A 15,715-nucleotide genomic window follows, 5' to 3' on the forward strand; every position below is an offset into this window, starting at 1 on the left:
AGTGGACAGTTCTCAGCTGAAAACTTGTAAAAAGTATACAAAAATGTTGCAGAAACTGTTTCATGGTTACACCACATTATGCCATCCTCAAGACAGTCCTTCAGAATTTATTAATCCCATGGGAAAGATGAAAAATTGATGCTAGAAGAAATCAGGGGAGAGACACTTGATACAGCCCAGCAGGGAGGTGAGGGAGTGCAGGCCATGGAAGAAAACATCAAGGCTGGAAGGGAGGCAGGAATGAGCTCCGTGTGGGAAATGGGACAGGGGTTAAGAGGATCATAGGCTGGAAAGAGATAACAGCAAGGATGCAGCTGAAGAAGACAGGAGGCTGGGTGTTCCTAGATGGTGTGACACATAAAAAAAGTAGGCAAGGGCCAGAGCGCTTACCTCTCTTTGTCATCTGAAGGGGCTTGGACTTCATCCTAGAAGCAAGTGGAGTTTTTAAGGAGTTTAAGCCAGGGAGAGCCTTAACAGGTCTGCTTTACTCCAAAGTGGGAATAGCATTATCAAATCCTAGATGCTACCTGCAGACCCCTTCCCCTTCCCCTTCCCCTTCCCCTCAGAAGAACCCAAGCGTAGGCAGTATCAGGCAGCTCCCCACCTGTCCACAGCCCCGGGCTGGATGCAGAGGGGATGCTCAGTAAATATGGGCCAACTGGCTGAGAGAGGATGGGACTGATAATGGAGGGGAGCAAATAAACTGGTAATTACAACAAACGACTGATAAATCCATGAACAGCACTGTATCATATAAATATAAGTTGACTGCACCTTGATGAGGAAGCACAATGGTTACAACAAATAAAATATTGCTACATGTGAAAAAAAGTAGTGAGAAAAGAAATACAGATATTTATAGTAAATTATCCCTTAAAGCAGAGGCCTCTACACCATGAACAAAAATGGTGTCTAATTCAGTATCTTTTACCAGGAGAGCTGTCCTTGGGCAGTTACTCTGAACATCAGTGAGTTGCCGGATTCTGCCACTCAGACATTATTTATCATTTAAGTGAGACAGGAAGAGGAGTCCTAAGATACCCAGTGACCCTGGGGCGCTTCATCAGGTCACCCTGCTGCCCCAGGACCATGACAATGTGCAAGGTGGAACTTTCAAGTCATGAAACCAAAGAGGAGCATACTACTATATGGTTTTATATTTAGTTGTTTTTTAAATCTCTTTCACTCAAAAACCACAGAGCCCTTCTGATATATGAAAATGACTTCTGAGGACCAAATGACATGAGGCTTTAGAAGAGCTGCCTTCTAAGAAAGAAGCATTTGTTCTTTGTATTATGCTGTTTCATTTGGAAAATTCACAATTCCTTATTTTTCCTTAAAGGAAAAATAAAATCTTTAGAATTGTGAATTCTGCTTGCCTGTTGCACATGACAAAGCCTTAGAACATCCCCTCCCAAGTGTTGTGTCATGTGAGTATGTAAGAGGGGCCCCCTGATTTTGAATGGACTTGCCTTGCATTTTCTATAAATAGTGCAGTGATCTAGCTAGAGTCAGAGAGATCTCGGTTGGAAGCCAAGCTTACCCACTTTCTACCCATTTTCACCCACTTTCTTCCAATTTTCCCCCTCAGAGGATGAATGTGGTGCTGAATAATATTTCCAATGGCACCACGTATGGAAGGCACTTTGCTATGTTCTAGCACAAGATAAACAAAGGACCAATTGGACTAAACTTACCCAGAAGGGCAAAGAGCGAGTCTTATTTATCTTTGCTCTAAGGTCAAGCACAGTGTCTGACAATTAATGAGAAAATTAGTAACATTTTCTCAATCTTCTCTTTCCATGTAAATGCAGAATTGCTGCACACTTTTCATACTGGGTAGACTTTTTATGTATTTATGATGGGAAAACTGTGGTGACAATTGAATTTATGAACCTTGTGCAATGGTAATTTAGATGTATTGCTCAGTGAATAAATACCTTACAGCAAGAAGGAAGTTTAAGAGTAATTTGTTCCCCTCCTTCATGATATGAAAGAGGCAACTGAGACACAGAAAGATGACAAGACTGCTCCAATACTGCACAGGACATGTATCTCCAAACCCTCTGCACACTACACCACAAGGATTTTGAAATTCTATGCCTACTGGGACCAGTGTAATTCTATGTCTTCATACAGATAAATTGGAGAATGAGCCTCAAACTTGGAAAAACAGAGGGATGGGGCAGCTGGGGTAGTGTGAGGGTTGGCAAGCTGCAGGGCTCTAAATGAAACTGAGCCCCATGGAGAAGAGGAAACAAGCCATAGACTAGGTGCATCCTATGAAAAATGTGTCTGCAACAACCCCCATGTTCTCTGACCATCACCATGAATAGGTATGCATTTCTCTCCTGGCCAAGAACACTACCCTTGTCTTGGTCTTTTTAAATCTATCAATTGTTAATCTATCAAAACAATTGATAGAAAAATTAGATAGAAAATCAGCAAAGATATAGAAGAACTCAACAAAAGTTGGATCCTCAACAACAGGATCCTCAACAACAGGATCCAATTCATCCAGTAACAGCAGAATACACATTCTTTTCAAGTATCCATGGAACATTCACCAAAACAAAACATATACTGGGCCATAAATTAAATAGTAACAAATTTAAAAGAATTTTGAACTCGTACGGAGTATGTTCTCTGATCACAATGGAACCAAACTAGAAATTAGCAACAGATAACAGGAAGACTTTCAAACACTTGGAAACTAAAAACACACTTCTAAATAATCCACGAGGGGGCTTCCCTGGTGGCACAGTGGTTAAGGACCCACCTGCCAATGCAGGGGACATGGGTTCGAGCCCTGGTCCAGGAAGATCCTTTATGCCATGGAGCAACTAAGCCTGTGTGCCACAACTACTGAGCCTACACTCTAGAGCCCATGAACCACAACTACTGAGTCCGCATGCCACAACTACTGAAGCCCATGCACCTAGAGCCCGTGCTCCACAACAAGAGAAGCCACCACAGTGAGAAGCCCACGCACCACAATGAAGAGTAGCCCCTGCTCACCTCAACTAGAGAAAGCCCGCATGTGGCAATGAAGACCCAACGCAGCCAAAAATTAATGAATAAATTTTTTAAAATATGAATAAATAAATAATCCATGAGTTAAAGGGGGAAAAAGTCTCAGGGGAAGTTAAAAAATACATTGAACTGAATGAAAATGAAAATACAAAAGAGCAAAATCTGTGAGATACAGCTAAAACAGTGCAGAAAGTGCAATTTAGAGCATTAAATGCTTACATTAGAAAAGAATAGTCTCAAGTCGAGACTCTAAATGCTACCTCAAAAAAGAGGAGCAAAATAAACCCAAAGCAAACAGAAGAAAGTAATAATAAAGATAAATAGCAAAATATAATAAAATTGAAAATAGAAAAGCAATACAGAAAAATAATGAAACAAAAAGTTGGTTCTTCAAAAAGGTCAATGGAACCAACCTCTAGCAAGATGACAAAGAAAAAAAGAATGGTGACACAAATTACCAATATCAGAAATGAAGCAAGGAATATTATTATAGGCCCCACTGATATTAAAAGGTTTATAAAGGATTAGCAAATAGAATACTGCAATATATTAAAAGTTTTCAAAAAAGAGTATTATTAAACATGATAAGTAGGTGTGGTTTATCCTGGGGATGCAAAGCTGGCTCAGTATTTGAAAATCAACCAATGTAATTCACCATATTAGCTGTGTAAAAAAAAAAAATCACATGATCATATCAACTGATCCAGAAAATGTATTTGGCAAAGTTCAACACCCATTCATGACAAAATAAAATATTCTCTCAGAAAACTAGAAATAGAGGGAAATTTCTCAACTTGGTGAAAATATATATAAAATATCTCTAGCTAACATTACACTTAATTGTGAAAGACTGAATGCTTTTCCTCTAAGATCCAGAACAAAGCAAGATGTCCACTCACACTACTACTATTCATGTAGCATTGGAAGTTCTAGCCAGTGCAACGAGGTAAGAAAAATAATAATAAAAGGTATACAAATGGGAAAGCAAGAAATAAAAGTCTCAATCGCAGGAGACCTGATGATGTACATAGAAAATCCCAAGGAACCTATCAAAAACAAACAAACAAAAAAACTTCCTAAAACTACTGAGCTTGGCAAGTCAGAGGACGCAACATTAACTTACAAAAATTAACCATATTTCTGTATACTAGCAATGAACACAGGGAGAAGAAAATTTTAAAATACAGTACCATGGAGGGGTGGGATGGGGAGGGTGGGAGGGAGGGAGACGCAACAGGGAAGACATATGGGAACATATGTTTATGTATGACTGATTCACTTTGTTATAAAGCAGAAACTAACACACCATTGTAAAGCAATTATACCCCAATAAAGATGTTAAAAAAAAAAAAAAATACAGTACCATTTACAAGCACTCCAAAACCATGAAATACTTAGGTGCAAATCTAACAAAATATATTCAGAACTTGTATACTAAAAACTGTAAAACACTGAATGTAAGGTACTAAAGAAGATCTAAATAAATGAAAAGACATATCCTGTCTATGGATCAAAATACTCAACATAGTAAAGATGTCAATTCTTCCCAAATTGATATAAAGATTTAACACAAGATATTTTTGTAGATACAGACAAGATAATTCTAGAATTCATATGAAAAATATGTATTATAAGAGCTAAAATAATTTTGAAAAATAAAGAGGTTGAGGACTTCCCTGGTGGCACAGTGGTTAAGAATCCACCTGCCAATGAAGGGGACATGGTTTCAAGCCCTGGTCCAGGAAGATCCCATGTGCTGCGGAGCAACGAAGCCCGTGAGCTACAACTACTGAGCCTGCACTCTAGAGCCCACGAGCCACAATTACTGAGCCCACATGCTGCAACTACTGAAGCCTGCGTGCCTAGAGCCCGTGCTCTGCAGCAAGAGAAGCCACCACAATGAGAAGCCCGCGCACCACAACAAAGAGTAGCCCCCGCTCACTGCAACTAGAGAAAGCCTGCATGTAGCAACGAAGACCCAACGCAGCCAAAAATAAATAAAATATTAAAAAAAAATAAAGAGGTTGAATTACTTCCACCCAATTCCAAGGCATATTACATAGCTGTAACAATCAAGACTGTGGGTACTGACACAGTGATAGACACATAGATAAATGGAAGAAAATAGAGATCCCAGAAACAACCCACAGAAGTTGAGCCAACTGACTTTGGACAAATGTGCAAACATAATTCAAAGAGGAAGGATAGTTTTTTCAACAAATGGTAATAAGGTAACCAGATATCCATGAGCAAAAGAAAAAGAAACTTAGCTCTAAACCTCACACCTTGATTTTTTATAACAACTCAAAACTGATAACGAATTAAATGTAAAACCTACAATTATAAAACGTTTAGAAGAAAACAGGAGAAAATCAGGAACTAGGGCTTCATGAAGAGTTCTTAGACATTACTCCAAAAGTATGTTCCATAAAACAGTTAAAAATCAGTAACTTGGACTTCCTCAATGTTAAAAACTTTTCCTCTTTGAAAGATCTTGTTAAAAGGAAGAAAAGAAAAGCTACATGAGAGAAAAAATTTGAAAACTACATCTGGCCAAGGAATCATATTTAGACTACAGGAAGAACTCTTAACAAAGCAGTAGAAAAATAAATAAAACAAAATCATCCAATTTTTAAATGGGCAACTAATATGAGGAGACATTTTGATGAAGAGGATAAACTATTGGCAAATAAGCACATAAAGAAAATTTAACAATTAGGAAAATGTAGATTAAGACCACAAAGATATATCAATCTATTGGACATACACCTATTAGAGGAGCTAAAACAAAAAATAGTGACAGGCGGAGGGGAAGATGGTGGAAGACTAAGACGCGGAGATCACCTTCCTCCCCACAGATACATCAGAAATACATCTACACGTGGAGCAACTCCTACAGAACACCTACTGAATAAAGGCAGAAGACCTCAGACCTCCCAAAAGGCAAGAAAGTCCCCACGTACCTGGGTAGGGCAAAAGAAAAAACAGAGACAAAAGAATAGGAATGGGACCTGCACCAGTGGGAGGGAGCTGTGAAGGAGGAAAGGTTTCCACACACTAGGAAGCCCCTTCACGGGCGGAGACTGCAGGTGCCGGAGGGGGGAGCTTCGGCGCCGTGGAGCAGAGCGCAGCAACAGGGGTGTGAAGGGCAAAGCGGAGAGATTCCCGCACAGAGGATCGGTGCCAACCGGCACTCAACAGCCTGAGAGGCTTGTCTGCTCACCCGCCGGGGCGGGCGGGGCTGCGAGGTGAGGCTCGGGCTTCGGTTGGAGAGCAGGGAGAGGACTGGGGTTGGTTGCGTGAACACAGCCTGAAGGGGTTAGTTCACCACGGCTAGCCGGGAGGGAGTCCAGGAAGAGGTCTGGAGCTGCCGAAGAGGCAAGAGACTTTTTCTTCCCTCTTTGTTTCCTGGTGCGCGAGGAGAGGGGATTAAGAGCGCTGCTTAAAGGAACTCCAGAGACGGGCGCGAGCCGTGGCTAAAAGCGCAGACCCCAGAGACGGGCGGGAGATGCTAAGGCTGCTGCAGCCGCCATCAAAGGGCCTGGGTGCCAGCACAGGTCACTATCCACACCCCTCTTCCGGGGAGCCTGTGCAGCCCGCCACTGCCAGATTCCCGGGATCCAGGGACAACTTCCCCGGGAGAACGCACGGCGGGCCTCAGGCTGGTGCAATGTCATGCCAGCCTCTGCCGCCGCAGGCTCGCCCCGCACTCCACGCCCCTCCCTCCCCCCCGCCTGAATGAGCCAGAGCCCCAGAATCAGCGGCTCCTTTAACCCCGTCCTGTCTGAGAAGAAACAGACGTCCGCCAGCGACCTACACGCAGAGGCGGGGCCAAATCCAAAGCTGAGACCCTGGGAGCTGTGAGAACAAAGAAGAGAAAGGGAAATATCTCCCAGCAGCCTCAGAAGCAGCGGATTAAAGCTCCACAATCAACTTGATGTACCCTGCATCTGTGAAATACATGAATAGACAACGAATCATCCCAAATTGAGGAGGTGGACTTTGAGAGCAAGATTTATGAGTTTTTCCCCTTTTCCTCTCTTTGTGAGTATTTATGTGTATGCTTCTGTGTGAGATTTTGTCTGTATACCTTTGCTTCCACCATTTGTCCTAGGGTTCTATCCATCTGTTTTTGTTTTAATTTTTTTTCTTAATAATTAAGTTTAATTTTAATAACTATTTTATTTTACTTTATCTTCTTTCTTTCTTTCTCTTTCTTTCCTTCCTTCCTTCCTTCCTTCCCTCCTTTAGACAACGAATCATCCCAAATTGAGGAGGTGGACTTTGAAAGCAAGATTTATGATTTTTTCCCCTTTTCCTCTTTTTGTGAGTGTATATGTGTATGCTTCCATGTGAGATTTTGTCTGTATAGCTTTGCTTCCACCATTTGTCTTAAGGTTCTATCTGTCCGTTTTTTTTGTTTTTTTTCTTAATAATTATTTCTCATTTAATAACTTGATTATGTTTTACTTTATTTTATTTTACTTTATCTTCTTTCTCTCTTTCTTTTTTCCTTCCTTCCTTCCTTCCTTCCTTCCTTCCTCCCTCCCACCATCCCTCCCTCCCTTCTTTCTTTCTATCTTTCCTTCTTTCCTTCTTTCTTTCTTCCTTCCTTCCTTCCCTCCTTTCTTTCTTTCCTTCTTTCTTTCGTTCATTCTTTCTTCCTACTTCTACTAATTCTTTCTCTCTACTTTTTCTCCCTTTTATTCTGAGCCAGTGGATGAAAGGCTCTTGGTGCTGCAGCCAGGAGTCAGTGCTGTGCCTCTGAGGTGGGAGAGCCCACTTCAGGACACTGGTCCACAAGAGACCTCCCAGCTCCACATAATATCAAACGGCGAAAATCTCCCAGAGATCTCCATCTCAACACCAGCAGCCAGCTTCACTCAATGACCAGCAAGCTACAGTGCTGGACACCCTATGCCAAACAACTAGCAAGACAGGAACACAACACCACCCTTTAGCAGAGAGGCTGCCTAAAATCATAATAAGTCCACAGACACCCCAAAACACACCACAAGACGTGGACCTGCCCACCAGGGAGACAAGATCCAGCCTCATCCACCTGAACACAGGCACTAGTCCCCTCCACCAGGAGGCCTACACAACGCACTGAACCAACCTTAGCCACTGGGGACAGACATCAAAAACAACGGGAACTAGGAACCTGCAGCCTGCAAAAGGAGACTCCAAACACAGTAAGATAAGCAAAATGAGAAGACAGAAAAACACACAGCAGATGAAGGAGCAAGACAAAAACACACCAGACCTAACAAATGAAGAGGAAATAGGCAGTCTACCTGAAAAAGAATTCAGAATAATGATAGTACAGATAATCCAAAATCTTGAAAATAAAATAGACAAAATGCAAGAAACATTTAACAAGGACCTAGAATAACTAAAGATGAAACAAACAATGATGAACAACACAATAAAAGAAATGAAAAATACTCTAGATGGGATAAATAGCAGAATAACTGAGGCAGAAGAACGGATAAGTGTCTGGGAAGATAAAATAGTTGAAATAACTACTGCAGAGCAGAATAAAGAAAAAAGAATGAAAAGAACTGAGGACAGTCTCAGAGACCTCTGGGACAACATTAAACGCACCAACATTCGAATTATAGGGTTTCCAGAAGAAGAAGAGAAAAAGAAAGGGACTGAGATAATATTTGAAGAGATTACAGTTGAAAACTTCCCTAATATGGGAAAGGAAATAGTTAATCAAGTCCAGGAAGCACACTGAGTCCCATACAGGATAAATCCAAGGAGAAATACGCCAAGACACATATTAATCAAACTGTCAAAAATTAAATACAAAGAAAGCATATTAAAAGCAGCAAGGGAAAAAACAACAAATAACACACAAGTGAATCCCCATAAGGTTAAGAGCTGATCTTTCAGCAGAAACTCTGCAAGCCAGAAGGGACTGGCAGGACATATTTAAAGTGATGAAGGAGAAAAACCAACAACCAAGTTGATCTACCCAGCAAGGATCTCATTCAGATTTGATGGAGAAATAAAAACCTTTACAGACAAGCAAAAGCTGAGAGAGTTCAGCACCACCAAACCAGCTTTACAACAAATGCTAAAGGACCTTCTCTAGGCAAGAAACACAAGAGAAGGAAAACACCTATAAAAACGAACCCAAAACAATTTAGAAAATGGGAATAGGAACATACATATCGATAATTACCTTAAATGTAAATGGATTAAATGCTCCCACGAAAAGACACAGACTGGCTGAATGCATACAAAAACAAGACCCATATATATGCTGTCTACAAGAGACCCACTACAGACCTAGAGACACATACAGACTGAAAGTAATGGGATGGAAAAAGATATTACATACAAATGGAAACCAAAAGAAAGCTGGAGTAGCAATTCTCAAATCAGAAAAAAGAGACTTGAAAATAAAGACTATTAGAAGAGACAAAGAAGGACACTACATAATGATCAAGGGAGCGAACCAAGAAGAAGATATAACAATTGTAAATATTTATGCACCCAACATAGGAGCACCTCAATACATAAGGCAAATACTAAAAGCCATAAAAGGGGAAATCGACAGGAACACAATCAGAGTAGGGGACTTTAACACCCCACTTTCAAAAATGGACAGATCATCCAAAATGAAAATAAATAAGGAAACACAAGCTTTAAATGATACATTAAACAAGGACTTAATTGATATTTATAGGGCACTCCACCCAAAAACAACAGAATACACATTTTTCTCAAGTGCTCAGGGAACATTCTCCAGGATAGATCATATCTTGGGTCACAAATCAAGCCTTGGTAAATTTAAGAAAATTGAAATTGTATCAAGTATCTTTTCCGACCACAATGCCATGAGACTAGATATCAATTACAGGAAAAGATCTGTAAAAACTACAAACACATGGAGGCTAAACAATACACTACATAATAACGAAGTGACCACTGAAGAAATCAAAGAGGAAATTAAAAAATACCTAGAAACAAATGACAATGGAGACTTGACACCCCAAAACCTATGGGATGCAGCAAAAGCAGTTCTAAGAGGGAAGTTTACAGCTATACAAGCCCACCTTAAGAAAGAGGAAACATCTCGAATTAACAACCTAACCTGCACCTAAAGCAATTAGAGAAAGAAGAACAAAAAATCCCCAAAGTTAGCAGAAGGAAAGAAATCATAAAGATCAGATAAGAAATAAATGAAAAAGAAATGAAGGAAACAATAGCAAAGATCAATAAAACTAAAAGTTCGTTCTTTGAGAAATAAACAAAATAGATAAACCATTAGCCAGACTCATCAAGATAAAAAGGGAGAAGACTCAAATCAATAGAATTAGAAATGAAAAAGGAGACGTAACAACTGACACTGCAGAAATACAAAAGATCATGAGAGATTACTACAAGCAACTCTATGCCAATAAAATGGACAACCAGGAAGAAATGGACAAATTCTTAGAAATGCACAACGTGCCAAGACTGAATCAGGAAGAAATAGAAAATATGAACAGACCAATCACAAGCACTGAAATTGAAACTGTGATTAAAAATCTTCCAACAAACAAAAGCCCAGGACCAGATGGCTTCACAGGTGAATTCTATCAAACATTTAGAGAAGAGCTAACACCTATCCTTCTCAAACTCTTCCAGAATATAGCAGAGGGAGGAACACTCCCAAACTCATTCTACGAGGCCACCATCACCTTGATACCAAAACCAGACAAGGATGTCACAAAGATAGAAAACTACAGGCCAATATCACTGATGAACATAGATGCAAAAATCCTCAACAAACTACTAGGAAACAGAATCCAACAGCACATTAAAAGGATCATACACCATGATCAAGTGGGGTTTATTCCAGGAATGCAAGGATTCTTCAATATACGCAAATCAATCAATGTGATAAACCATTAACAAATTGAAGGAGAAAAACCATATGATCATCTCAATAGATGCAGAGAAATCTTTTGACAAAATTCAACACCCATATATGATGAAAACCCTGCAGAAAGTAGGCAGAGAGGGAACTTTCCTCAACATAATAAAGGCCATATATGACAAACCCACAGCCAACATCATCCTCAAAGGTGAAAAACTGAAAGCATTTCCACTAAGATCAGCAACAAGACAAGGTTGCCCACTCTCACCACTCTTATTCAATATAGTTTTGGATGTTTTAGCCACAGCAATCAGAGAGGAAAAGGAAATAAAAGGAATCCGAATCAGAAAAGAAGAAGTAAAGCTGTCACTGTTTGCAGATGACATGATACTATACACAGAGAATCCTAAAGATGCTACCAGAAAACTACTAGAGCTAATCAATGAATTTGGTAAAGTAGCAGGATACAAAATTAATGCACAGAAATCTCTGGCATTCCTATATACTAATGATGAAAAATCTGAAAGTGAAATCAAGAAAACACTCCCATTTACCATTGCAACAAAAAGAATAAAATATCTAGGAATAAACCTACCTAAGGAGACAAAAGACCTGTATGCATAAAATTATAAGACACTGATGAAAGACATTAAAGATGATACAAACAGATGGAGAGATATACCATGTTCTTGGATTGGAAGAATCAACATTGTGAAAATGACTCTACTACCCAAAGCACTCTATAGATTCAATGCAATCCCTATCAAACTACCACTGGCATTTTTCACAGAACTAGAACAAAAAATTTCACAATTTGTATGGAAACACAAAAGACCCCGAATAGCCAAAGCAATCTTGAGAACGAAAAACGGAGCTGGAAGAATCAGGCTCCCTGACTTCAGACTATACTACAAAGCTACAGTAATCAAGACAGTTTGGTACTGGCACAAAAACAGAAAGATAGATCAATGGAACAGGATAGAATGCCCAGAGATAAACCCACGCAAATATGGTCACCTTATCTTTGATAAAGGAGGCAGGAATGTACAGTGGAGCAAGGACAGCCTCTTCAGTAAGTGATGCTGGGAAAACTGGACAGGTACATGTAAAAGTATGAGATTAGATCACTCCCTAACACCATACTCAAAAACAAGCTCAAAATGGATTAAAGACCTAAATGTAAGGCCAGAAACTCTCAAACTTTTAGAGGAAAACAGAGGCAGAACACTCTATGACATAATCACAGCAAGATCCTTTTTGACCCACCTCCTAGAGAAATGGAAATAAAAATAAACAAATGGGACCTAATGAAACTTCAAAGCTTTTGCACAGCAGAGGAAGCCATAAACAAAACCAAAAGACAACCCTCAGAATGGAAGAAAATATTTGCAAATGAAGCAACTGACAAAGGATTAATTTCCAATATTTACAAGCAGCTCATGCAGCTCAATAACAGAAAAACAAACAACCCAATCCAAAAATGGGCAGAAAACCTAAATAGACATTTCTCTAAAGAAGATATACAGACTGCCAACAAACACATGAAAGAATGCTCAACATCATTAATCAATAGGGAAATGCAAATCAAAACTACAATGAGATATCATCTCACACCAGTCAGAATGGTCACCATCAAAAAATCTAGAAACAATAAATGCTGGAGAGGGTGTGGAGAAAAGGGAACACTCCTGCACTGCTGGTGGGAATGTGTACAGCCCCTATGGAGAACAGTATGGAGGTTCCTTAAAAAACTATAAATAGAACTACCATATGACCCAGCAATCCCACTACTGGGCATATACCCTGAGAAAACCAAAATTCAAAAAGAGTCATGTACCAAAATGTTCATTGCAGCTCTATTTACAATAGCCCAGAGATGGAAACAACCTAAGTGCCCATCATCGGATGAATGGATAAAGAAGATGTGGCACATATATACAATGGAATATTACTCAGTCATAAAAAGAAACAAAATTGAGCTATTTGTAATGAGGTTGATAGACCTAGAATCTGTCATACAGAGTGAAGTAAGTCAGAAAGAGAAAGACAAATACCGTATGCTAACACATATATATGGAATTTAGGGAAAAAAATATGTCATGAAGAACCCAGGGGTAAGACAGGAATAAAGACACAGACCTACTGGAGAACGGACTTGAGGATATGGGGAGGGGGAAGGGTGAGCTGTGACAAAGCAAGAGAGAGGTATGGACATATATACACTACCAAATGTAAGGTAGATAGCTAGTGGGAAGCAGCCGCATAGCACAGGGATATCAGCTCGGTGCTTTGTGACCGCCTGGAGGGGTGGGATAGGGAGGGTGGGAGGGAGGGAGATGTAAGAGGGAAGAGATATGGGAACATATGTATATGTATAACTGATTCACTTTGTTATAAAGCAGAAACTAACATACCATTGTAAAGCAATTATACCCCAATAAAGATGTTAATAAAAAAATAGTGACAATATCAATTGCTGGTGAAGATCTCTCACATGGTGATGTTGGGATAGAAAATGGTACAGAAAGTTTGGAAAAGAGTTTGACAGTTTCTTAAAAATAATTAAACCAACATTTATCATAGGACCTAGCAATCGTACTCCTGGGCATTTATCCCAGAGAATAAAATCTTATGTCCATGCAAATTACCTGCATAGAAATGCACACAGTCATTTATTTGTAATAGTCAAAACCTGGAAACAACCAAAATGTTCCTCAATAAACATTAATCAAACTTTTGTCTATCCATACCATGGAAGATTGCTTAGCAATAAAAAAAGCAAACTACTGATACAGGCAACAACTTGAATGGATCTCAAAATCATTTTGCTGAGGGAAGAAAAGCCAATCTCAAAAGGTCACGTACTGAATGAGTGCACATACGCAACATTCTCAAAATGACAAAAATACGGAAATAGAGACCAAATTAGTGGCTGATGGGTTAGAAATTTTGGAGGAGGGGAATCTTCATGGCGATAAAACAGTTCTGCATCTCAATTATAGTGGTCATTACACAGATCCACACATGACAAGATGATGTGGAGCCACGTACACACACTGTACCAATGTCAACTCCTGGTTTGATACCCACGAATTGTGTGACTGCACTACCTTTGCAACTTCCTGTGATTTTATAATTATTTAAAATAAAAACTTTAAAAATATATTACAGTATGTTTCCTACTGGAATAACAAACATCAACACTCACTTCCAATATCAGGCCTCAGCTTCTTATCATATTCTCTCAGCAACTTGTTGAGAATAAGAGTCACATCTGTATCTTGGGATTTTGGAGCCAAGACCCACTTTTGGTTTGATGAAGAATCTTCATATTCATCCTCTTCCACCTTTCTGGATCTGTAATTATGGCACAAAGTATGACATATAAGTTGTAGCAATGGCTCCAGGAAGTGTCAAGCTTTGGCTCACCCAAGCACCACTGAAATAGGTAGAAAGGCCCTAGTACACTCATCCCAACCAATAGATTATCTCTAAAATTAAAAAAGTAAAACAAAACACAAATAAGAAAGAATCCAACAAGAATGATAGTACTATTAACATAGCATGATGTTTTCATTAAATGTCACAAAATGATTCCATGTCCATGTTAAACCATAGACATCATAATAACTCAATGCATGAAGGCCAACCAGCAGAGTCAGCCTTCCTTGGATCAACCTTGAGAACCTCTGAAGGTCAAGGCACAAACATCTTGCTGTTTCCACTCCCCACTGCCAAGACCTCATTTTAGTTGAAGGTGAGAACAGCTTCTTCAGAATGCACTCACTGAAAATTGTTGAATCTGACTCTGTGCTTCTCATGGAGACTAGCACCTTTGGTCTAGGCAGACACAGGGATACGAGGAGGTGGTATGCTTGGCCAGCACCCATATGGGGTGCCAACGAACAGCGATATTGGTTGGTAAACACCCTCTGGTGATTTTACATGCCTCCTACCACACAAACTGATTCATCTCTTACAGAGCAGGCTAATACAGACATTAAAAATTAAAACCTTTCTAATATGTCTTTACCATTTGGCCCTTTAATAAATGTGTCCAAATGAACGCTGAGCATATCTGAGTCTCTCCTGAGCAGGGCTGAGCCTGACAGGCGCCTCTCCTGGGTGATACATGCTCACAGGAGTACTCAAATGAAGAGGTCTCAAAATGACAAGCTAGCTTCCTTAGTGAGTGAGGCCATCTCAGCAACACAGCCATCCAGGCCTGAAAAGAGCAGAGTCTTCTCTTCAAAGTAGCACTTCCAGGGGGCCTGCCATTTACCGGGGCAAAAAAGCTCATCACACAAACAAGCAACCTTCTTCCTTTATGGCTTGTCAGTGGGTGCACCGTAATGACTTTTTTTCTTCACAAAAGAGAACAAAATATAGAACAGAAAATTGCATTGAGGTTTATTTGTCCTGAGTATGAGCTCATTTCTGATTAGCTTCCCAGATGGGAGCCAAAATGGCAACAACATCTCAGGGCAGTTGTGTTCTGGGACGTGTGTCTTTAAGTTAGTTTTTAGAATGGTCTAAATTATCTGTAATGAACATGAAATAAATGAAAAGAATAAACTTTTTAAAGTTTATTATCTCTACTTTGTCTAACGCCTCAGAATCATATATATATACTTACATAATATAACATGTAACTATAATATATAACATCTGTATAATCTATGTATGTGTCATATGTACATGAGTCTTTTTATGAGTGTTAACTAGCCTTAACATAGATCAGAACAGTGTCAGTCTAGTCCTATATGAATATATACACTTACATGAAGTTTTGATAATAAATATATG

The 15,715-nt window shown here is 39.6% G+C and overlaps 1 protein-coding gene across 2 annotated transcripts in view; it reads right to left on the minus strand.

Moving 5' to 3' along the window:
* Positions 1-15,715, minus strand: part of GABRG3 (gamma-aminobutyric acid type A receptor subunit gamma3) — a 644,601-nt gene that overhangs the window by 625,203 nt on the left and 3,683 nt on the right. For both annotated transcript variants that reach the window (XM_079915154.1, XM_079915153.1), the window contains exon 2: positions 14,118-14,266. In XM_079915154.1, the coding sequence (XP_079771280.1) occupies positions 14,118-14,266 (149 nt within the window). The remainder of the gene's footprint in view (positions 1-14,117; positions 14,267-15,715) is intronic.

The sequence above is a fragment of the Stenella coeruleoalba genome (genome assembly GCF_951394435.1).
Source record: "Stenella coeruleoalba genome assembly, chromosome: 2".
In the NCBI taxonomy this organism is placed as follows: Eukaryota; Metazoa; Chordata; class Mammalia; order Artiodactyla; family Delphinidae; genus Stenella; species Stenella coeruleoalba.